Source organism: Muscardinus avellanarius, assembly GCF_963383645.1.
Source record: "Muscardinus avellanarius genome assembly, chromosome: 21".
Lineage (NCBI taxonomy): Eukaryota > Metazoa > Chordata > Mammalia > Rodentia > Gliridae > Muscardinus > Muscardinus avellanarius.
The window spans coordinates 14312213-14337495 of record NC_137807.1 but is presented as its reverse complement, the minus strand read 5'-3'; the positions used below and the strand labels follow the sequence as shown (position 1 = coordinate 14337495).

The following is a 25283-nucleotide window of genomic DNA, read 5'->3' as shown; positions in this document are numbered from 1 at the left end:
GCGCTTGGGAGGCAGAGACAGGAGGATCTTTGGAGCCAGCCGCGCTGGCTTAAGAGACCCTGTTTCCAAATAAAAAATATAAAATAGGTCTGGGAGTGTAGCCCGGAGGTAGAAGGGCTTCCAGGAACCCCAGTACCACCAAATAAATAAATAAATAAATAAATAAATAAATAAATAGGTCTGGGAGTATAGCCCGGAAGTAGAAGGGTTTCCTGGAACCCCAGTACCACCAAAAAAAAAAAAAGACAACATGTGCTCTAAGTCAGCTAGCATATTTCCTAGTCCCACTTTCCCATTTAATGCTAGAAACACTTTTCCATCTCACTAAATGTTAGTACGCCATCTATTTACTTTGGATACTAGGGATTGAACTGACATTCAACCTTTGAGCTACTGAGAATCTTGCTATGTTGCTGAAGCTATCTTCGAACCTATGATCCTCTTCCTGTCTCAGACTCCCAAGTGCCACACCGGATTAATGACATCACACTCTGTGTGTGTGTGTGTGTGTGTATAGAGTACTGGGGATTAAACCGTGTGTGTGTGTGTGTGTGTGTGTGTGTGTGTGTGTGTGTGTGTAGAGTACTGGGGATTAAACCGTGTGTGTGTGTGTGTGTGTGTGTGTGTGTGTATAGAGTACTAGGGATTAAACCGTGTGTGTGTGTGTGTGTGTGTGTGTGTGTGTGTGTGTGTGTAGGAGTACTGGGGATTAAACCCAGGGGGCATTCTACCTCTAAGCTACACCCTCCAGCCCTTTAATTTTTATTTTGAAACAAGGGTCTGTCCCACTAAATTGCTGAGACTATCCTCAAATGTGTGTGTGTGTGTGTGTGTGTGTGTGTGTGTGTTAATGGGAATGAATTTTTTTTCTACCTCCAGGCTACACTCCCAGACCTATTTTATATTTTTTGTTTGGAAACAGGGTCTCACGAAGTTGCTGAGAACCTTACTCAGTAGCTGAGCCTGGCTTCAAACCTGTGTGATCGTCCAGTCTCAGCCTCCCAAGTAAAGGGATTACAAACATGCGCCACCACACCCAGCTTATCCTCAAACCTTTTCATTTTATTTTGAAATAGGGTCTCGCTAGGTTGACAAGTCTATTTGCCGAGACTGTCCTCAAACCTGTGATCCTCCTGTGTCAGCCTTCCATAACTAAGATTACGGACTTGTGCCAACATGCCCAGTTTATGCCATCACTTTATTTATTTATTTTTTTGTTTGTTTTTGGTGGTACTGGGGTTGGAACCCAGGGGCTTTCTACCTCCGGGCTATACTCCCAGACCTTTTTTATATTTTATTTGGAAACAGGGTCTCACTAAGTTGCTGAGAGCCTCACTAAGTACCTGAGGCTGGCTTTGATCCTCCTGTCTCAGCCTCCCAAGCGCGGGGATTACAAGTGTGCGCCACCATGCCCGGCTATATGCCATCACTTTAAATGGTAATGTACCATTACAAAATATGTGCATATCATACTGTCTACAGTAATGACACAGATTTTAACTTTTTACTGTAACAAAATAACACTCTAACATGGACACCCTGTAGGCTAGTCTCCTTGAGCTCTGTGGGCTCTGTTCAAGAGGCACAGGGAGCATAGGGCCCCATCCTGTGACATAGAGTCCCTTTCCAAGTACAACTTGGAGATGAATCTAGGCTTCCTGTCTGACCCTGCAAAGTCCTACAACTTCTACAGTCTAAGGTCGATAACTAAGGAGAAACTATGCAGAAAAAAAGTGATGATGTTCTGATAAAAACTGTGGGTATATCTTTATGCACAAATATTTGGGCACCTACAACTATTTTTCTTTCTTTTTGACAGGGCCTCATTCATGCCAAGCAAGTCTTCTACTGCTGAGCTAAATCCTCAGTCTCCCAAGTACTGGTATCATAGTATCCAGCACGCCCAACCCCATTAGCCACCTTCTAATACTGTACTACTTGTTGCTCATCATTTCTTCTCTGGATCTGCATTTTTAATCCAGTAAGTACTTATCATCAGACTATATACTGGTATATTGTCTCTCCAAGTGAAAATATAAGCTCCTAAAAAACAAAGACAATGTTCTGTTTAATGCTGTATTTCAAACTCCTAAATGGTATTTGGTGCAAAGTAGGTAAGGACTACATTTTTTTTCTTTTTTTCTTTTTTTTTTTGCCTGTCTGGGGATGGAACCCAGAGGCATTTGACCTCCAAGCTATACCCCCTGCCCAAATTTTATTCTTTATTTTGAAACAGGGTCTCACTGAGTTGCAGAGGGCCTCACTAAGTAGCCGAGGCTGTCCGTGAACCGCGATCCTCCGGTCTCAGCCTCCCAAATGCTGGGATTACAAGCGTGCGCCACCACGCCCGGTTTAGGACTACATTTTTGATGAATGAGAGTTTTCATTTTTTGCAGTATTGGGGATTAAATCCAGGGGCATTCTACCTCCAAGCTACACCCCAGCCCTATTTTTTATTCTTTTTTGAAACAGAGTCTCACTAAATTGTGGAGGACCTCACTAAGTAGCCTAGGCTAGCCGAGAACCCACAATACTTCTGTCTCAGCCTCCCAAATACTGGAATTACAAGCATGTGCTACCACACCCCCACATGGGCTTTGAATAAGAAAATTCCCATGAGTATATCCACTAAATCTTATTCTATAATGGTTACATTAAGAGATTCAAACAGCAGAATAATAAATTTTGCCAGTATTGTTGATAAGCATATTCAGGTTGTTTCCTAAAAGTTATGTCTACCAACAATTAGTTAACACCCTTGTACATAAATTGTTGGGGGTATATAGGTATGTGTGTGCTTTACTCAGCCGAGTATGGTGGCACACGCTTGTAATCCTAGCACTTGGGAGGCCCTTTGCAACTCAGTGAGGCCCTGTTTCAAAATGAATAATAAAAAATAGGGTGAGGGTGTAGCTTGGATGTCCCTGGGTTCCATCCCTAGCACTGCCAAAAAAAAAAGGGGGGGGGGCTCACTAAGTTGCTGAGAGTCTCGACAAGTTTCTGAGGCTGGTATCAAACCTAAGATCCTGTCTCAGCATCCCAAGTACTGGGATTACAGGTGAGTGCCCCCATACCCAGATCATAAGTAAGTTTTTAATGCAGTTATTAAGAAACTCCTAGTCGGATATGGTGGCACAAGCTGTAACCCTGGCATTTGGGAGGCTAAGACAGGAGGATCGTGGTTCGTGGCCAGCCTCGGCTACTTAATGAGGTCCTTTGCACTCAGTGAGACCCAGTTTCAAAACAAAGATTAAAAAATAGGCTGGGGGTGTCACTCGGAGGTAGAATGTCCCTGGGTTCCATCCCCAGTACTGCAAAAATAAAAAATAAAAAAAAAAGAAACTCCTAAAAAGTAAGATACTCAAGACTAAAAATATAAGCATCTTATATTTCGCTAGATACTATAATGGCAAACATCACTAATTAATGTCATTTTATTAATGCTCCAAAGGGTACCTAAAACTCAAGAATGAGAATAAAGGGGCTGGGTGTGGTGGCGCACACTTCTAATTCTAGTACTCGGGAGGGTGACACAGGACAATCACAGGTTCGTGGCCAGCTACTTAGTGAGGCCTCCACAACTTAGTGAAACCCTGTTTCAAAATAAATATAAAAAATAGAGATGGAAGTGTAGCTCGGAGGTGTAATGCCCCTGGGTTCAATCCCCAGTACTGCGCAAAGAAAAGAAAAGAAAGAAAGAAAAAGAATGAGAATAAATGGACTATAGAAATATAATTACGCAAGCCGAGCATGGTGGTGCACGCTTGTCATCCCCGCGCTTGGGAGGCTGAGACAGGAGGATCGCACAGGTTTGAAGCCAGCCTCAGCTACTTAGTGGGGCTCTCAGCAACTTAGTGAGACCCTGTTTCCAAATAAAATATAAAAAGGTCTGGGAGTATAGCCTGGAGGTAGAAAGCCTCTGGGTTCCACCCCTAGTACCACCAAAAAAAACAAAACAACAACAACAAAAAAGAAATATAATTACGCAAAATAGTGATAATTTCTCACAACCCATGATATCTTCCTCCAAAAAATTTTTCATAACCTTCAGAGGAAAGAAAATAAAAACAAGCCGGGCATGGTGGCACACGCTTGTAATCCCCACGCTTGGGAGCCGGAGACAGGTTGATCGCGCAGGTTCAAAGCCAGCCATGCTGGCTTAAGAGACCCTGTTTCCAAATAAAAATATAAAAAATAGGTCTGTGAGTATAGCCCAGACGTAGGTAGAAGGGGTTTCCAGGAACCCCAGTACCAAAAGAGAAACAAAACTAGTTAACCTAATTACTCGAGATAGTTTTAGTTATCCATTCTGCTACCTTTTGTTCCCCCTTCCTCAGCTACGAAACTGCAAAGTAAAAAATCCAATGCCAGTTTATGTTCTAGAAAGGACATCTTCCAATTCCATACCTCATCTCGTCTTCCACCATTAAAAGAAGAGCTAAAGAGTTTGCTGCTGCCGCCGCCCCTTTGAGGAGGCATCTTATTAAAAGTTTTGCTTTTCTGTGAATTGGAGCGACGGGACTGGTTGCTAAAATTTTCATTTTTGGGGTAGGAAGGTTCACGCTTGCGATTATAACGCTTGGATCCACTTGAGTTCTTTCCATCTGAAACAAGAAAAACAAGATAATTAGTTAAAACAATATAACTTGGCCAATTTGTTTCTATCTCTCAGAAAAACTGATTAAAGCCGGGCGTGGTGGCGCATGCTTGTAATCCCTGCGCTTGGGAGGCAGAGACAGGAGGATCGCGCAGGTTCGAATCCAGCCGCGTGCGCTGGCTTAGGAGACCCTGTTTCCAAATAAAAATGTAAAAATAGGTCTGGGAGTGTAGCCCGGAGGTAGAAGGGCTTCCAGGAACCCCAGTACCACCAAAAAAAAAAAAAAAAAGAAAGAAAGAAAAAAGAAAAACTGATTAAATAAGGAAAAAATGGAGCCAAGCGTGGTGGCGCACACTTGTAATCCCAGCATTCGGGAGGCTGAGACAGGAGGATCATTGTTCAGACAGCCTCAGCTACTTAGTGAGGCCCTTTGCAACTCAGTGGGACCCAGTCTCAAAGTAAAGAATAAAGAGCCGGGCGTGGTAGCTCACATTTGTAATCCCAGCCTTCGGGAGGCTGAGACCAGAGGTTCGCGGACAGCCTCAGATACTTAAGTGAGGCCCTCTGCAACTCACTGAGACCGGTTTCAAAATAAATAAAAAATAGGGCAGGGGGTGTAGCTTGGAGGGCGAGTGCCCCTGGGTTCCATCCTTAGACCCTCAAAAAAATAAAGAATAAAAAATAGGGCTGGGGGTGTAGCTCAAGAGGGTAGAATGCCCCTGGGTTCCATCCCCAGTACCGCAAAAATAAATAAATAAAAAGGGAAAATAGGTCTTTTCATGACCTCCAAGAAATCTAGGTTTAGGCTGGCGTTAGTGCTTCAAGCAAGACAATCCACAAAAAGGAAGGTTTTGGTTTTTTGCTGTTTTTTACTGATGAAGCCTAAGGGGCCCCTTGCTAAAGAAAAATACATTATACATCAAACCACAAATATTCTTAGTTTACAATATCTTTTTACAAACATAAGCACTGCTCTTGTAAAAATAAATTCAGATACAGTAATAGGAAAGGGTACAGCCATTCTACATTAAGAAAAAGCGTTTTAACTGCAGGCAGGACAGAAGACTACAGCAGAGTCAGAACTCCTGTACTGCAAGGAGTTGGCTGAAGCTATAGAATGTATTCAGAGAAAATAATGTTTTGTTTTAGTTTCCTTGAGGCAAGTCTTGCAATGTTGCCTAGGCTAGCCTCAAACTCCTAGATTCAAGCAATTCTCCCACACAGTTAAGAATATAGGCACATGCCACCACACCTAGTTAAGTATGCCGTGTGTGTGTGTGTGTGTGTGTGTGTGTGTGTGTGTGTGTGTGTAGTGCCAGAGTGAACCCAAGACCTCTCACACACTACACAGGCATTCTATCACTGAGTCACACCCTAACTTAAAACAAAACAAGGTTTCTGAGGAGCTACTCAACTGACAAAAGCTGTGCTCTAAGAACACGAGCCAGAACCAGGCATGGTGGTGCATGGAATTCAAGTACCTGGGAGGCTGAGAAAGAAGAATTTCAGGTTCAAGGCAGCCTCTGCAATGTAGCAGGACCGTTTCAAAGTATGAGCTGGGTATGGTGGCAAATGCTTATAATCCCAGTATTTGGGAGGCTGAGACAGGAGAATCGCAGGTTCCTGGCCAGTCTCAGCTTAGTAAGGCCTTCCACAACTTAGCGAGACCCTCTTTTTAAAAAAAAAAAAAAAAAAAAAAAAAAGCCAGGTGTGGTGGAACACACTTATAATCATCCCAGCATATTTGGGAGGCTGAGACAGGAGGATCATGGTTCAAGGACAGCCTCAGTTACTAAGTGAGGCCCTTTGTTTTTTTGTTTGTTTTTGTTTTTGTTTTTTTGGTGGTACTGGGGGTGGAACCCAGAGGCTTTCTACCTCCAGGCTATACTCCCAGACTAAGTTACTGAAAGCCTCACTAAGTAGCTGAGGCTGGCTTCGAACCTGTGCGATCCTCCTGTCTCAGCCTCCCAAGCGCTGGGATTACAAGCATGCGCCACCACGCCCGGCTAGTGAGGCCCTTTGTAACTCACTAATACTGTTTCAAAATAAAGAATAAAAAAATAGGGCAGGGTAGGTAGCTCAGAGGTAGAATACCCCTGGGGTTCCATCCCCAGTACCACAAAAAAAAAAAAAAAAAAAAAGGGCTGAGGGTGTATCTCAGAGGTAGAATGCCCCTGGGTTCAATCCCTAGTAGCACACACACAAAAAGAAGCTGGTATAGGTCAGTGGTAGCAGTCTGGCATGCAGAAAGCCTTGAGTTCAATTCCCAGCATAGAAAAAGAAAACAAAGAAATAAAAAGAAAATATAGCTGGGCATGGTGGCACACACTTGTAATCCCAGCATTTGGGAGGCTGAGGCCCGAGGATCACAGTTCTCGGACAGTCTCAGCTACATAGTGAGGCCCTCTGCAACTCAGTGAGACCCGGTTTCAAAATAAAGAATAAAAAATTGGGCAGGGGGTGTAGCTCGGAGGTCAAATGCCTCTGGGTTCCATCCCCAAACCTGCCAAAAAAAAAAAAAAAAAAAAAAAATATAGCTCCAAATCTTATTATCCAGGGCTATTTCAGAATGATCTTGCCTCTGACTCTTGTATTTTTCCCCCAAGTCTGGAAATGGAACCCAGGGGCATTTGACCTTCAAGCTACACCTCCTGCCCTATTTCGTATTCTTTATTCTGAAACAAGGAGGTCTTACTAAATTGAGGAGGGCCTCACTGAGTCACTGAGGCTGTCTGAGAACCACGATCCTCTGGTCTTAGCTTTCTGAATGCTAGGATGACAAACATGCGCCACCACGCCCGGCCTGACTTGTTTTTAAGAAAGTCACCTTTCTGTGGATGTAGCTCAAGCAGTAGAGCACTTGACTGGTATAGTTGAGGCCCTAGATTTGATTCCTAGCACCATTTAAAAAAAAAAAGAAAAAGGTGGATGGGGGCAGAGCATCCACCTCTTTGGAGGCTAAGACAGGAGGACTGTAGGTTCAAACCCAGCCTCAACTTAGCAAGACCCCGTTTCAAAAAAAAGGTTGGGGGGTATAGCTCAGTGGTAGAATGGCCCTGGGTTCAATTCCTAGTACCAAAACAAAGGGGGGGGGGTGTCCTCAAGAGAGGTACCTTATGCTTTGTATAAGGTAAAGTCATATTCTATACTGCAAGGGCTTATGAAAATAAACTAACACTCAGCAAGAGGGCTGTTTTCTATTTCTTCACTTATTACCAAACTGGCAAGGTAACCATTTATTTCATAATGCTTACAGAACTGCTCTCTGGTCAACAGTGAGCTGGTCATTTCTAAATCTGATTACAACACCTAACCATATAATGGATGGTTTTAGTTGTTAAAATCAACTCTCAGCTGGGCATGGTGGTGTATGCTTGCAATCCTAGCATTTGGGAGGCGGAGACAGGAGGATCTCAGTTTGCGGACAGCCTCAGCCACTTAGTGAGACTTTTGCAACTCAGTGAGATCCTGTTTCAAAATAAAGAATAAAGCCGGGTGTGGTAGCACACGCTTATAATCTCCGCGCTTGGGAGGCTGACACAGGAGGATCACGCAGGTTCGAAGCCAGCCTCAGCTACTTAGTGAGGCTCTCAGCAACTTAGTGAGACCCTGTTTCCAAATAAAGTATAAAATAGGTCCGGGAGGAGAGCCGGAGGTAGAAAGCCCCTGGGTTCCACCCCAGGACCAAAAAAAAAAGTCAACTCTCTCCTCTCCACTTACCTAAGAGTGCAGGCCTGACCTCTCAAGACAGACTGGCTCTTATCTCCAAATCCAGGCAGCTAAGGATTGAAGGAACTGTCCCGCCTGGGACCCAGAGATAAAACTACTATTTTGGGGGATGTTTTATAGACAACATGCCATGATATATATGTGAATAACTTGGGGACAGAATTCAACCTTCAACCTCTGATAGGAGCAGTGAAACAAACTATTTCATATGTGTGTGCGTGAGCATCGGATTGAACCCAGAGGCTTCTACCTCTGGGCTATACTTCCAGCCCTATTTTATTTGTAATTTTATTTTGAAACAGGGTCTTACTAGGTTGCTGAGAGTCTCACTAAAGCTGTACCTGTGATCCTCCTGCCTCAGTCTAAGTACTGAAATTACAGGTGAGTGCCACCAAACCTGAGGTTTTTTTTGTATTTACAGATTCTAAGTTACTGGCCTTGCTAAATAACTGAGCCTGGTCTAGAATCTGCAATCCTGTCTCAGCTCCCAAGTACTGGGATTATAGGCACGAGCCACGGGAACAAGCTAAAATGATCTATTTTAAATTGGAGAGGGGGTCCTGAGAAAAACATCTATGATCAAGTTTTGTTTCTCTCTGGTCTTTGTTTCTTTTAAAGTTTTTTTGTTTTTTTTTTTTTAATCGTGGTACTGAGGATTGAACCCAGGAGCATTCTACCTCCAAGATACACTCCCAATCCTGTTTTATTTCTTTTATTTCTATTTTTTAACAGGGTCTTGCTAGTTTAATGAGAATTTCAGTATTTGCTGAGGCTGTCCCCAAACCTGTGCTCCTCTCGTCTCAAGTGTTCAAGTATGCACCATCACACTTGGCTATAATGAAGTCTGAGGTCTCAGCATAATGGTCTCAATCCTGGCTGTACATCAGTCACTTTCACAGTTTTAAGATGATGAATGCCCAGGACCCAAGGGCCCAATCCAGACTTTAAAAACCAAAAAGAAGCCAGGCGTGGTGGCACGTGCTTATATAATCCCAGTACTTGGGAAGCTGAGACAGGAGTATTCCAGGTTTGAAGCCAGCCTCAGCTACTTAGTGAGACCCTACTTCCAAATAAGAAATATAATCAGGCTAGGGGTACACCTCGAAGGTAGAATTCCTCTGGGTTCAAACCCCCTCCATACCACAAAAAGAAAAAAAGAAAAAAGAAAAGAAAAAAAGTCCTCAAGCCAGGTGCAATGGCACATGCCTATAATTCCCAGGTACTTTTGTTTGTGGTATTGGGAATTGAACTAAAAGGCATTCTACCTCTGAGCTACACCCCCAGCCCAATTTATTTTGAAACAAGATCTTGCTAAATTGCTGCAGCTGGCCTTGAATCTGGGATTCTCCCATCTCAGAATCTGAAGTACTGAAATTACCAAGCAAAGTACTGGGATCCCAAGTGTGTGTCATCACATCCAGCCGTAATCTAGTCCAGAGTGGTGGTGCACACTTGTAATCCCAATACTAGAAGGCTGAGACACAAGGATCACAGGTTCACTGCCAACCTCAGCTATCTAGTGAGGCCCTCTGCAACTCAGTGAGACCCTGTTTCAAAAAAAAAGAAATAGGAGCTGGGTGTGGTGGCACACGCTTGTAATCCCAGCATTTGGGAGGTAGAGACAGAAGGATCAGGGCTCGCGGACAGCCTCAGCTACTACTTAGTGAGGCCCTTTGGAACTGAGTGAGATCCTGTTTCAAAAAACAAAAAATAATGCCAGGCGTGGTGGCACACGCATGTAATCCCTACGCTTGGGAGGCTGAGACAGGAGGATTACGCAGATTCGAAGCCAGCCTCAGCTACTTAGTGAGGCTCTCAGCAACTTAGTGATACCCGGTTTCCAAATAAAATATAAAATAGGTCTGGGAGTGTAGCCCAGAGGTAGAAGGGTTTCTAGGAACCCCAGTACCACCAAAAAAGAAAAAAATCTTAATCCAGTATCTTAGTTATTCTGCATTTCCCCAATAGGAAAGTCTCTGCCAAGTAATAGTAGGCATGGTTCAGTCTCCTCCCCCATTTCCAAATTAAGGGCCACAAGTTTTGTCTTTTGGTTTTCTGCGGTACTGAGTTAGGAACCCAGGGGCATTGTACCTCAGAGCAATATCCCCAGCCATATTTTTTAATTCTTTATTTCAAAACAGGGTCTCGCCGGGCGTGGTGGTGCACACTTGTAATCCCTGCGCTTGGGAGGCTGAGACAGGAGGATCGCACAGGTTCGAAGCCAGCCTTAGCTACTTACTGAGGCTCTCAGCAACTTAGTGAGACCCTGTTTCCAAATAAAATAGAAAATTGGTCTGGGAGTATAGCCCGGAGGTAGAAAGCCTCTGGGTTCCGCCTCCAGTACCACAAAAAAAAAAAAAAAAAAAAAAAAAAAAAAAAAAACAGGGTCTCACTAAGGTGAGGCTGTCTGCGAACCATGATCCTCCGGCCTCAGCCTCCCAAATGCTGAGATTACAAGCGTGCGCCACCACTCCCGGCAAGTTCTTTAGTTTAATTATTTAGCATCAACATTTCCAGCTCTAGTTCTAAAGGGTGGCACAACCTAGAGGTCAGAATACCAGCCAGGAAGTTTCTGCTGCTGATTCATGCTGTAATCACAAGCAAACTGCTTACTCATCACCCAGAGTGGATGACAAGCACCTCCACAGGAGCAACAACTGGCCTTACCTCAGATTAGTAATTCTGGATGAAAGGAAGAAGGTACTTGTGCCAATAAGTTACCTGCTGCTAAGTGAGTTTATTATACAAAGCATATTAACCTAAGACTTCCTAAGAATTACTTCAAAATATCTTAACACCTCTAAGCCTGGGCTTGACTATCAGTAAAACAAGGCTAATATTCTAAGCTCTTTCCTCATACAATAATTAGAATTAAGAGAAAACTTCTGGAAAATGCCTATGATAGTGACTAGCACAAAGTTGCTTTGGTTTGAAAGCATATTATTAATAAATACATTACTCCTGTCAAGAGAATCCACTAGCCTCTGCAACTTATTAAGACCAGGTTTCAAAATAAAGAATAAACCAGGCGTGGTGGCACAAGCTTGTATCCCAGTGCTTGGGAGGCTGAGACAGGAGGATCACACATGTTTGAAGCCAGCCTCAGCTACTTAGTGAGGCTCTCAGCAACTTAGTGAGACTCTGTTTTCAAATGAAATATAAAATAGGGCTGGGAGTATAGCCTGGAGGTAGAAAGCCCCTGGGTTCCACCCCTAGTACCACCAAAAAAAAATAATAAAAAATAAAATAAAGAATAAAATAGCCAGGTATGGTGGCTCACTTGTAATCCCAGCAGTCAGGAGGCTGAGACAGGAGGATAGCAGTTCTCAGACAGCCTCAGCTACTTAGTGACGCCCCCTGCAACTCAGTGAAACCCTGTTTCAAAATAAAGAATAAAAGCTGGGTGTGGTGGTGCACACTTGTAATCCCCGCGCTTGGGAAGCAGAGACAAGAGGACCGCGCAGGTTCGAAGCCAGCCATGCTGGCTTAAGAGACCCTGTTTCCAAACAAAAATGTATAAAATAGGTCTGGGAGTGTAGCCCAGAGATAGAAGGGCTTCCAGGAACCCCAGTACCACCACCAAAAAAAAAAAAAAAAAGTACAAACTGTGCCGGGCATGGTGGCGCACGCTTGTAAACCCAGAATTCGGGAGGCTGAGACTGGAGGATCGCGGTTCGCGGACAGCCTCAGCTACTTAGTGAGGCCCTCTACAACTCAGTGAGACCCTGTTTCAAATTAAAGAATAAAAACTAGGGCAGGGGGTGTAGCTCAGAGGTCAAATGCCCCTGGGTTCCATCCCCAGACCGGCAAAAAAAAAAGAAACCCCTGCCCCTGGGTTTCATCCCTAGTACAATAAATAAATAATAGATAAATAAATAAAATAGAATAAATTGGGCTAAGGATGTAGCTCAGAGGTAGAGTGCTCTGAGTTCAACCACCAGTGTAACCACACAAAAAAAATAAAATAGAATTGGGGTACAGCTCAGAGGTAGAATGCCCTTGGGTCAATTCCCAGTACCACACACATACACAAATAAAAACACCCACTAAACTACCAACATGCTAAGCCACATAATAAACCAAACTTCAACCATTAGATCCTAAAATTCTTGTAACTTCTCTTAAGTGGTTTTACTGAAGGCTTCAAATCACCTCAACTTTCAGGGCCATTAAACCTCCAGATCCTTGAGGGCTAGATTGTAACTCAGTGGCAAAGCACCTCCTTGCACGTGCAGCACTCTTGGGTTCCATTCCCAATTCCAACCCACCCCAAAAAAAGGCCAGGCGTCATGGTGCATGCTTGTAATCCTGGCATTTGCGAGGCTGAGACAGGAGGATCACGGTTCAATGACAGCCTCAGCTACTTAGCAAGGTGCTTTGCAACTCAGTGAGACCCTGTTTCAAAAATAAAAATAAAAAATAGGACTGGGGGTGTAGCTTAGTGGTAGAATGCCCTGGGGTTCCATACCCAGTACCACACAAAAAAAATCATCATAATAATAATAATTTAAAAAAAGACTGGGGATGTAGCTCGGAAGAACATCCTTGGGTTCCATCCCCAGTACCAAAAATAAAATAAAACAACCTCCAGATCCAGTGCCAGGAATGGTGGCACAGGCAGGCCTATAATCCCATTACTTAGAATGGCTGAGAAAAAAAGGACTGTAGGTTCAAGGACAGCCTCAGCAATTTCCGAGACTCATCAACCTAGCAAGACACTGTTTCAAAAATAAAAATAAACTGGGTGTGGTGGCACACACTTATAATCCCAGCATTTGGGATGATGAGGCAGGATGATTGTAGTTCACGAAGAGCCTCCGCTACTTAATGGGGCCCTTTGCAACTCAGTGAGACGGGTTCAAAATAGATAATAAAAAAAATGGAGCTGGGGGTATAGCTTGGAGGTAAAATGCCCCTGGATTCCGTTCCCAGTACTGGTGGGGGGAAAAAAAAAAACAGGATTGCGGGTGTAGCTCAGAGGTAGAATGCCCCTGGGTTCAAACACCAGTACTGCAAAAAATAGTGTCCCTGAATTTAATCCCCAGTAACACACACACACACACACACACACACACACACACACACACACCTACACCTACACCTCCAGGCCCATTACAGTTCAAAGGCGTTCTTCAGAGCAGATTACCTAGTAACCTAACTTCTGATACTGGAATAACAGGAAGTGTCAAGACAGTGCTTCATGTCACCAACCCCAAAATAACTGCTTCATAATACCTGACCTTCCCTTAACCTCCGTGGTGGTATCATCTGTCCAGGAGATGGGGTAAGAGCCTAGTTCCTAGGCACGGTCAACTGTTTTCCTATAAATTACCTAGCCTCCCTTTTGCCTCATCTTACTTTCTCCATTTTTTTTTTTTCTTTGTGGGTCTGGGGATGGAACACAGGGGCATTTGACCTCTGAGTTACACCTCCTGCCCTATTTTGTTTCCTTTATTTTGAAACAGGGTCTAAGTTGCGGAGGGCCTCACTAAGTACCTGAGGCTGTCCACAAACCGCGATCCCTGGTCTCAGCCTCCCAAATGCTGGATTACAAGCCTGCGCCACCACGCCTGGCTCTACTTTTCCTAATGATCCCCCCCCCATATCATCTCTCTTTTGGGCTATATTCATGAGCTCTTCACCATTAAATTGTTCTAAAAACTGCATCTAAGTCCTATTAAAATAAAGCTGTAGGAACACATCCAGGTAAATGTCTGAAGTAATTAGCCAAGGTAAAGAAACTATGGCATGCCACAGATGGCTGGAAAGATCAAGAAAATCCCACTAGGTAAATTTACATGTTTCCTGTGTACAAATGAAGACAAGCCAGCCACAGAAACAAAGACTCAAGTGTATTAAATCAGGTAGCCAGGAAGCAAATGACCATTTAAGTCTTAAGACAGTTTAGAGCATAGAAACCAGAGTTTTTCCTCACATGAGGTAGGAAAGGGAGAGAAGAAAATTAAATATTTAAGCACTTAACTTGTTTTGTGGTATTAGGAATTGAACCTAGGGGCATTCTACTTCCAAGCTACATCCCTAGCCCTTTTTTTTTTTTTTTTTTGGGTGGTACTGGAGGGTGGAACCCAGGGGCTACCTCTGGGCTACACCCCCAGCCCTATTTTATAATTTATTTGGATACAGGGTCTCACTAAGTTGCTGAGACCCTAAGTAGCTGAGGCTGGCTTCGAACCTGTGCGATCCTGTCTCAGCCTCCCAAATGCTGGCATTACAAGAGGCCACCACCACACCTGGCAAAACTTGTTCCTTTTACCTTGATAAAAAGAATGGCAAGCTATATATTTTCACTTTACCCTTCCCGTTCTTCAAGTCAGTCTGAAATTCAAAATCCTTTCAACACTTTCTTTTTTTTGGCAATACTGAGGATGGAACCCAAGGACACCCCAGTCTTATTTTTTATTTTTATTTGGTAACAGGGTCTCACTGAGTTGCAAAGGAACTCACTAAAGTAGCTGAGTCCATCAGCAAACCACAATCCTGTCTCGGCCTCCCAAATGCTGGAATTATAAGCAAGCAAGCGCACCTCACCTGGCTTCAACAATTTCTAGCAGAAACAACTACACCAGGTGTTGACAGCTTCCCAGAAACTCTTGCAAAATTATGCGGAATCCCATACACAACCACATCAAGAGTCACTGTATGAGAAGTCCTGAATATTGTTGTAGCAGCAATGGTTTTAGCTGCAATTTTTTTTTGTGTGTGTGTGGGGGGGGTCTGGTGATTGGAAGTGATTCCACAGGCATTCTACTCCAAGCCATGCCTTCAATCCCATTTTTTTTGAGACAGGGTCTTCTGGGGGGCAGTACTGGTGGTAATTCCCTATGAGCCACAGTACTCAGCTATTGAGACAGGATCTTGCTGTGCCCAAGTTGGCCTCAAACTTGTTAGCCCACTGCCTCTGCCTCCCAAGCTGCTGAGATTACAGACACCTCCTTGTTGGCCCCACATGTTAAGGCATTTAGTTCAACTTTAAAAATTAGCCAGCTGGGCATGCCAGCACACCCTTGTAATCCAAGTACTTGGGAGGCTGAGACAGGAGGATCTAAGGTTCGTGGTCAGCCTCAGCAACTTGCAAGCCCCTCTGAAATTTAGTGAAATCCTGTTTCAAAATAAAGAATAAGCCGGGCGTGGTGGCGCACGCTTGTAATCCCCGCGCTTGGGAGGCGGAGACAGGAGGATCGCACTGTTCAAAGCCAGCCTCACTGGCTTAAGAGACCCTGTTTCCAAATTAAAAAATATAAAATAGGTCTGGGAGTGTATCCCGGAGGTAGAGGGGTTTCCAGGAACCCCAGTACCACCAAAAAATAATAATAAAGAAAAAAAAATCGAACTGAGGGTGTAGCTCAGAGGTAGAATGCCCCTGGGTTCAATGCCCCCAGTGATACACAAAAATAAATAAAAATTATCCAAATCGGGCATGGTGGCACAGACCTGTAATCCCAGCATTTCGGAGGCTGAGACAGGAAGACTGCGGTTCGAGGACAGCCTCAGCTACTTAGTGAGGCCCTCCACAACTCAGTGAGACCCTGTTTCAAAATAAATAATTGAAACTAGGGCTAGGGGTGTAGCTTGGAGGTAGAATGCCCCTGGGTTCCATCCCAGTACCGAACATATAAATAAATAGGGAAAAAATAAAGTATTCTAAGTGCACTTTATACTATTTAACCATATTTTAAAAAATCACTCAGCCAGGCGTGGTGGCACACACTTGTAATACCAGCATTTGGGAGGCTGAAACAGGAGGATTACAGTTCGCAGACAGCCTTAGCCACTTAGTGAGGCCCTCTGCAACTCAGTGAGATCCTATTTCAAAATAAGGAATAAGCCAGGCATGAAGGCGCACACTTGTAATCCCAGCATTTGGGAGGCTGAGACCAGTCTATCGCGGTTCACGGATCGCCACAGCTATTTAGTGAGATACTCCATAACTTAGTGAGACCCTATTTCAAAAAATAAAGAATATTGTAATCCCAGCACTTGGGAGACTGAGACAGGAGGATCGCACAGATTTGAAGCCAGCCTTAACTACTTTGTGAAGCTCTCAGCAACTTAATGAGACCGTGTTTCCAAATATAAAATATAGGTCTGGGCCAGGCAAGGTGGCGCATGCTTGTAATCCCCATGCTTGGGAGGCTGAGACAGGAGGATCGCACAGGTTCGAAGCCAGCCTCGCTGGCTTAAGGGACCCTGTTTCCAAATTAAAAAAAAAAAAAAAAAAAAAAATAGGTCTGGGAGTATAGCCCAGAGATAGGTAGAAAAGCCCCTGGGTTCCACCCCCAGTACTACAAAAAAAAAAAAAGAATAAAAATAGGGCAGGGGCTGTAGCTTAAATAAATAAATAATAAAGAGGGCTGGGGGTATAGTTCAGAGATAGAATACCCCTGTTTCCACCTACAGTACCATAAATAAACAAATATATAAAAATAAAGTCACTTTATAAAGTGAGAAACTAAGGCAGGCGTTGTGGCATATGCTTGAGATAGGAGGATCACGGTTTGAAGACAGCCTCAGCAACGTAGTGAAGCCCTTTGCAACTCGTTGAGACCATTTCAAAATAAAGAATAAAATATAGGGCTGGAAGCCAGTCATGGTGGCCCATGCTTGTAATTCCAGCATTCAGAAGGCTGAAACAGGAGGATCACAGTTCAAGGACAACCTCAGCTACTTAATGAGGTCCTTTGCAACTCAGTGAGATCCTGTTTCAAAATAAATAATTAAAAAAAAAAAAATCCAGGCGTGGTGGTGCTGGCTTGTAATCCCAGCATTGGGAGGCTGAGACTGGAGGATCAGGGTTCATGAACAGCCTCAGCTACTTAGTGAGACCCTGTCTCAAAATAAAGAATAAAAAATAGGGCAAGGAGCCGGGCATGATGGCGCATGTTTGTAATACCAGTATTCGGAAAAGCTGAGACCTCTGGTCTCAGGATCACAGTTTGCGGACAGCCTCAGCTACTTAGTGAGGCCCTCTGCAACTCAGTAAGACCCGGTTTCAAAATATGAATAAAAAATTGGGCAGGGGATGTAGCTTGGAAGTCGAATGCCCCTGGGTTCCATCCCCAGACCTGCAAAAAAAAAAAAAAAAAAAAAAAAAGATAGGGCTAGGGGTGTAGCTGTAGGTAGAATGTCTGTGCTCCATTCACAGTATCAAAATAAATAAATAAATAAATAAATAAATAAATAAATAGGGCTGGGGGTGTAGTTCAGAGGTAAAATAACCCCTGGGTTCCAGCAGTGCAAAAATAAATAAATAAATAAAATAATAAAGAGAAACTAAACCATATTCTATCTAAGTCCAAAATGCTAGCTGGGCATGATGGCACATGCTTGTAATCCCAGGATTTGGGAGGCTAAGACCAGAGAGGATCGCAGTTCACAGACAGCCTCAGCTACTTAAGTGAAGCCCTTTGCAACTCAGTGAGACCCGGTTGCAAAATAAAGAATAAAAAAATAGGGCTGGGGGTAGCTCAGAGGTAGAATGCCCCTGGGTTCCATCCCCAGTACCATAATAAAAAAAAGTCCAAAATGTTAACATGGACAATTATTTGCTTTTGGTCAAACTACAGCAGAATTCTGTAACATATTGATCAATAATCTGTTCCCCTAAACAGCAGACTCAATGTAAAGGACACAAGCAAAATGTCTTAAAACACCTCAGTTTTTTTCCTCCCACGGGCTTTTCTACCTCTGGGCTATATTCCCAGACCTTTTTTTTTTGGTGGTACTGGGGGTGGAACCCAGAGGCTTTCTACCTCCGGGCTATACTCCCAGACCTTTTTTATATTTTATTTGGAAACAGGGTCTCACTAAGTTGCCGAGAGCCTCACTAAGTAGCTGAGGCTGGCTTCGAACCCGTGCGATCCTCCTGTCTCAGCCTCCCAAGTGCGGGGATTACAAGCGTGCGCCACCACGCCCGGCTTTCCCAGACCTTTTTTTATACTTTATTTAGAAACTGGGCCTCACTAAGTTGCTAAGAGCCTCACTAAATAGCTGAGGCTGGCTTCGAATCCGTGTGATCCTCCTGTCTCAGCCTCCAGAACACTGGGATTACAAGCGCCCGGCTTAAACACCTCAGTTTCTTTGTCACAAGCTCTAACCCAGTTTACTACGGAATAAACGTAAGATATTTGTTGCAGATGACTCATGAATGTACATTAGCAGCTTAAAGAATGTCCCTAGAAAAACTGAGAATTCAGATAGTTGTAAAGCTAAACCTTTACAATTGAAAATAATGTGTAAAAAAGTAAGGCTATTTATCAACTGCCTTGAGAAATATTAAGACCACTCTAAAACAATTCAAACTCCAGCAAAGAGAACTGACTATTCTCTGTCTTTAAAGGGATCTAGTACTTGGTAGGCTGAGACAGAAGGATGGCAGGTTCGCAGCCAGCCTTAGCTACCAGTGAGGCCCTCTACAACTAATGAGACTGTTAAAAATTAAAAAAAAAGCCGGGCGTGGTGGCGCACGCTTGTAATCCCCGCGCTTGGGAGGCGGAGACAGGAGGATCGCGCAGGTTCGAAGCCAGCCTTGCTGGCGTAAGAGACCCTGTTTCAAAAATATAAAATAGGTCTGGGAGTGTAGCCCGGAGGAAGAAGGGCTTCCAGGAACCCCAGTACCACCAAAAAAAAAAAAAAAAAAAAAAAAATTAAAAAAAAAAAAAATAGGGCTGAGGGTGTATCTTAGAGGTAGAATTCCCTCCCCCCCCTTCAATCCCCAGAACCGCAAAAAACAAAAAAGATCTATAAAGATATACATGTGTAAAACCCCAAAATTAGTCTACATTTCTGACTTGGCCTAAGAGTTCACATTAATCCTTGCTTAGATATTTAAAGCACTTGTGTATCATGTAAACAACTAACTAGTCTCCACCTGAGTTCCATAAGCTATTACTATAAGTCCTCAGGCAACCTTGTAAACAAGCTTTATTGTACCCAGATAGTAAACTCTGAACTCAAGTCAGTAAGATTTACAGTTTGCTTTTAATTTAGCTGTAGTTTTTTTGTTTGTTTGTTTGTTTGTTTGTTTGTTTGTTTTTTGTCATAGTGGGGATTGAAGCCAGGGCATTCTACTTCGGAGATTCAGCCCAAACCCTTTTTTTTATTCTTTTGAAACAGGGTCTAAGTTGCAAAGTGCCTCACTAAACAGCTGAGGCTGGCTGCAAACCTGCTAGCCTCCTTTCTCTGCCTCTCAAGTACTGGGATTACAAACTCTACGCCACCACACCCGATTTAGCCATAGTTTTTCATCTTAAATACTAAGCAAATGGATCTCTACATTTAGAAACCCCAAATGTTTCCCTTTGCCACACCCCCAAAACACCTTCCTATCACTGTTAACATAATGAAAATACAAAAGACAGCAAAATTAATACACAGAATTTGCAGGTCTATAATCCTAGTACTTGGGAGGCTGAGACAGGAGGATCAAAGGTTTGAGGGCAGTCTCAGCAAGTAATGAGATTCATTAACCTAGTGAGGCCACTTCCAAATAAAAATAAAATAGGCCTGGTGGTGTAGCTCAGAGGTAGAATGCCCCTGGTTTCACTCTACACACACACACACACACACACACACAGCGCATTTGAAATCCAGAATGTCAACTCTCTTTTTTTTTTTTTTTTTGGTGGTACTGGGGGTGGAACACAGAGACGTTCTACCCCCAGGCTATACTCCCAGACCTATTTTTTAAATATTTTATTTGGAAACAGGGTCTCACTAAGTTGCTGAGAGTCTCACTAAGTAGCTGAGGCTGGCTTCGAACCCAAGCGATCCTCCTGTCTCAGCCTCCTAAGCGCGGAGATTACAAACCTGCGCCACCACGCCCGGCTAGAATGCCAACTCTTAACATTCCACCCTCTGTTTGTTCCTTCTTTAAATATGAACAATTTCACCCAGGCAGGTTAATATAAGTAAAAGCTCTGCCCAGTACTTGATGTGTGGTAAGCTCTCAATAAATGGCAGCTATTCTCATCATGGAAAAAACAATACTAAGAAGCATGATTGCGGAAATCTTCCCTGTTAGAGTAATATTATACCTCACATCTGTAATCCTGCTCCGGTAATCCCAGCTGTTTAGGAGGCCGAGGCAGGAGTAGACAAAGCGTTGAGGCCAGCTTGATCAACTTACTGAAAACCTGTCTCAAAATAGAACTCAGAAGAGGCAGGGGATGGAGCTCAGGGGTAGAAAGCCTACGCTCAATCCCCCAGTCACCCCACGAGCACACACACTATGGAGCCTAATGTGTAAGAAATATAGGTGTAATGTTTTTGGTGCATTAACAGCTGTCAGCTACTCTTCTAAGCTTAGTTCACTTTTTTTTTAAGTCTAATATTAGTCCCACCCTTCCAAATATGGAATCTCGGACATTCACTCAAGTCTGGACCTAAAACGACTGAATCCGGAGTCGGCACTTGTAGTTACTATTGCACAGAACAAACCCATTCAAAGATGAGTCCCAACAGAAGACTAGATCCGAGGCCAGGTTATTAAATAGTCTGAAAAGCCCTTGGGCCCCACCCTCTCTTGTTTAAACGCGAACGCTAGCTAATGCTAGATCAACATTTAAAGGCCAGAACAAACCGAGTTCTAACATGTGGACTGATCAGACAAACAAGGTACGTGCCCACTACGAGGCACTTAACAGGCTGGATGACCTTATCCTTCCTGAACCTCAGCTCCCTTGTCTGCAAAATGGGGATAAGAAAACTATTTCACCAGCTGTTTCGAGTATCAACGCAAGGATTCCCGTTGAGCTCGCGGCCCGGTGCTAATGGACTTAACTGGAAGTAAGGGGCGCCGCGGGAAGGGGGCGTCAGGAACCACCGCGGCCGACACGGTCGGCCGGTCCCCGGGTGACCCGGGCGAGCGCTTACCGCTCTTGGGTTTAGACTCGCCGGCCGGCCCGGCCGAGGCGGAGCGGGGCGGCTGCTGCCCTTTGCTGCTGCCCGAGGAGGCGGAGGAGCTGTTGGGGCCGCTGTTCTTGTCCATGTCGGAGGCGGTGGCGGCGGCGCTGGGAGAGCTCTGCGGCATCAACGGGGGCCTCGGCGGCGGCGGCGGTCGGAGCGGAGCGGGCGCGGCGGGGACCCAGGCTCATGGCGTTCAGGGCCGGCGGGGGTCGGCGGCGGCAGCGTTTCTCGGCCTTCATGGCGACATTTTTCCCTGTTTCCTTCCTCGGCTTCTCAAACTGGGCGGAGAAGCGGTCGGCGGGGCTGTGGGGCCCGGCGGCGCTGACCCAACAGGAGGTGGAGGCCTGGCGGGGCTCGGGTCCGGGCCGGGCCTGGCGGGGCGGAGGCTGCGGGGAAGGGGAGGCGAGGGGTGAGCGGGCCCCGCCGGCCGGCCGGACGCACTCTCCCGCCGCGGGGCAGGAGAGAGGGCTGGCTGTCTGGGTGTCGGGGACAGGTGTCTCCGACACGGCGACCGACACTCGCCTCCGGGCCGAGGCCGAGCAGCTCCGGGAATGGCGACGAGTCGCCAAACAGCATCTCGAAGAACCCGGATGGACTATATATATAGCACAGACGCCGGAGCGAGGCACTCTGGGAGTTATAGTTTTTTACCTACATCCGGGTCCGGTGGCTTCTCCGCCACGCCGAAAAGGCGCGTGGGGCTGTGGGACTTGTAGTTTCCTTCCTTCTAGCCTCCCTCCCTTCTTTCAGATTGCACCCTGGAGCTTCTAGCCCGGAGCCACACCCCCAGCCCTGTTTAATTTTTTTTTTTTTTTTTTTTTTTTTTTTTTTTTTTTTGGTGATACTGAGGATGGAACCCAGAGGCCTTCTACCTCTGGGCTATACCCCCAGACCTATTTTATATTTTATTTGGAAAAAGGAAAAAGGATCTCATCAAATTGCTGAGAGCCTCACTAAACTGCGGAGGCTGCCTTCCAACCTGCGACCCACCCGTCTCTGCCTCCCAAGTACTGGAATTACAAGCGTGCGCTACCACACCTGGTTTATTTTTTATTTTGAAACAGAGTCTCTAGCCGCGCGTGGTGGTGCACGCTTGTAATCCCAGCATTCAGGAGTCTGAGACCTGAGGATCGGGATTCTCGGACAGCCTCAGCTACTTAGGTCCGTTGAAACTCAATGAGACCCAGTTTCAAAATAAATAATAAAAAATAGGGCTGGGGGGTGTAGCTCGGAGGTAGAATGTCCCTGGGTTCCATTCCTAATACCACAAAAAAATAAAGAAAAAGAAAAGAAAAGAAACAGGGTCTCATTGAGTTGCAAAGGACCTCATAAGGATGCTGAGGCTGGCTTTGAACCTGTGATCCTCCTGTCTCAACCTCTCAAGTACTGGTATTACATCTGTCTTGCAGTTATCTTTTTTATTTCTTTTTGTGTGTGTGATAGTACCAAGTATTGAACCTAGGGGCCCTCTACAAACTTAACTACACCTGCATCCTTTTATTTTCTATTTTGAGAACAGAGTATCCCAGAATTCCCAAACTGGCCTCAAACTTGTGATCCTCCTGCTGGAAGTTTCTTTCTTTCTTTCTCTCTCTTTCTTTCTTTGTTTCTTTACTTATTTATTTTTATGTGTGGGCGTGGGTCCGGGGATGAAGCCCAAGGGCATTCAACCTCTGGGCTACACCCCCCCTGCCCTATTTTTTATTATTTATTTTGAAACAGGGTCTCACTGAGTTGCAACAGACCTCACTAAGTAGCTGAGACTGTCGGCAAACCGCGATCCTCTGGTCTCAGCCTCCCAAATGCTAGGATTACAAGCGTGTGTCACCATGGCCAGCTCCCCGCCCTATCTTGTATTTTTATTTTATTTTATTTTATTTTATTTTATTTTTGCGGTTCTGGGGATGGAACCCAGGGGCATTTTACCTCCGAGCTACACCCCCTGCCCTATTTTTTATTCTTTATTTTGTAACAGGGTCTCACTGAAGTTGCGGAGGGCCTCACTAAGTAGCTGAGGCTGTCTGAGAACCATGATCTTCTGGTCTCCACCTCCTGAATGCTGGGATTACAAGCGTGCGCCACCATGCCTGACCCTATTTTGTATTATTTATTTATTTATTTATTTATTTATTTATTTTTGCGCGTCTGGAGATAAAATCCAGGGGCATTTGACCTCCAAGCTACATCCCCTGCCCTATTTTTATTCTTTATTTTGAAACAGGGTCTCACTAAGTAGCTGAGGCTGTCTGCGAAACCGCGATCCTCAGGTCTCAGCCTCCCAGTTGCTGGGATTACAAGTGTGCACCACCACGTCCGGCTGTATTCTTTATTTTGAAACAGGGTCTCTCTAAGTTGCAGAGGGCCTAAATAGCTGAAGCTGTCCATGAACCACGATCCTCCGGTCTCAGCCTCCCGAATACTGGGATTACAAGCAAGTGCCATCAGGCCCAGCTCTGAGATTTTTTTTTTTTTTTTTTTTTTTTTTTTTTGGTGGTACTGGGGTTCCTGGAAGCCCTTCTACCTCCGGGCTATACTCCCAGACCTATTTTATATTTTTGAAACAGGGTCTCTTACGCCAGCACGGCTGGCTTCAAACCTGCGCGATCCGCCTGTCTCCGCCTCCCAAGCGCGGGGATTACAAGCGTGTGCCACCACGCCCGGCTCTGAGATTTTTTTATAGTTGGAATTACAGGCCTGGAGCTCCCCACACCTTCTTAGTATACTTATAATATATGTAATAATAATAGATACTAATAACAATGCAGCCAAACATTGAAATACTTGTGGAACTCATAATTTTATAAATTCCTTTGATATGGTTTTTATCCTAGTATTTAATACCAATAAATCTATGCCATTTTTCTGTTGTAACAATGAAGCCGGGCGTGGTGGCGCACGCTGCTTGTAATCCCAGTATTTGGGAGGCTGAGACCAGAGGATCGTGGTCAGAGAGCCTCAGCTATTTAGTGAGGTCCTCCACAACTTAGTGAGACCCTGTTTCAAAATAAAGAATAAAAAACAGGGCAGGGGGTGTAGCTCAGAGGTCAAATGCCCCTGGGTTCTATCCTAAGACCCGCGGGGAAAAAAAAAAAGTAGTAACAAATACAGTACCTTACATTTCTTACATTTAACCTAACTCAATAGGTGTTTTACAACAATATTCCATACTTTTTCTTTTTGTGTGTGTGGGGTACTGAGGATTGAGCACAGGAGCATTCTACCACCGAGCTACACTCCCAGCCCTGTCTTTTATTTTTATTTAGAAATAGGCGCTTAAACCAGGCATGGTGGCGCACACTTGTAATCCCCGCTCTTGGGAGGCAGAGACAGGAGGATCGCACAGGTTTGAAGCCAGCCACGCGTGCTGGCTTAGGAGACCCTGTTTCCAAATAAAAATGTAAAAGTAGGTCTGGGAGTGTAGCCCGGGGGTAGAAGGGCTTCCAGGAACCCCAGTCCCCCCCAAAAAAAAGAAAAAGAAAGAAAGAAATAGGCTCTTACTAGGTTGATGTAAGTCTCACTACTTGCTGAGCCTGTCCTCCAACCTGTGGTCCTTCTGTCTTAGTCTCCCAAGTAGTGGGATTAAAAATGTGGGACACTATGCCTGGCTTCCTCAAACATTTTGAGCCAGGTATGGTTGCACATGTCTATGATCCCAGTACTTGGGAAGCTGAGACTGGAGGATTTGGGGTTCACTGCCAGCCTCAGCAATTTAATCCTAGCATTTGGGAGGCTGAGACCTGAGGATCGAGGATCGCGGTTCACAGACAGCCTCAGCTACTTAGTGAGGCCCTCCACAACTTAGACCCTGTTTCAAAATAAAGATTAAAAAATACAACCGGGCATGGTGGCGCACGCTTGTAATCCCAGCATTTGGGAGGCTGAGACCGGAGGATCGCAGTTAGCGGACAGCCTCAGCTACTTACTGAGGCCCTCCGCAACTTAGTAAGACCCTGTTTCAATTAAAAAAAATAATAAAAGAATAAAAGAACAGGGCAGGGGGTGTAGTTCAGGAGTCAAATGCCCCTGAGTTCCA

General features: G+C 44.7%; 1 protein-coding gene across 5 annotated transcripts in view; it reads right to left on the bottom strand.

The window, feature by feature from the left end:
- RNF10 (ring finger protein 10) overlaps nt 1-21374 on the bottom strand; it is a gene marked incomplete at both ends in the record, with an annotated part of 63435 nt that extends 42061 nt beyond the window's left edge. For all 5 annotated transcript variants that reach the window (XM_080717614.1, XM_080717615.1, XM_080717613.1 and 2 more), the window contains 2 exons: nt 4408-4604; nt 21218-21374. In XM_080717614.1, the coding sequence (XP_080573740.1) occupies nt 4408-4604; nt 21218-21374 (354 nt within the window). The remainder of the gene's footprint in view (nt 1-4407; nt 4605-21217) is intronic.
- Between the last annotated feature and the right edge of the window lie 3909 nt (nt 21375-25283).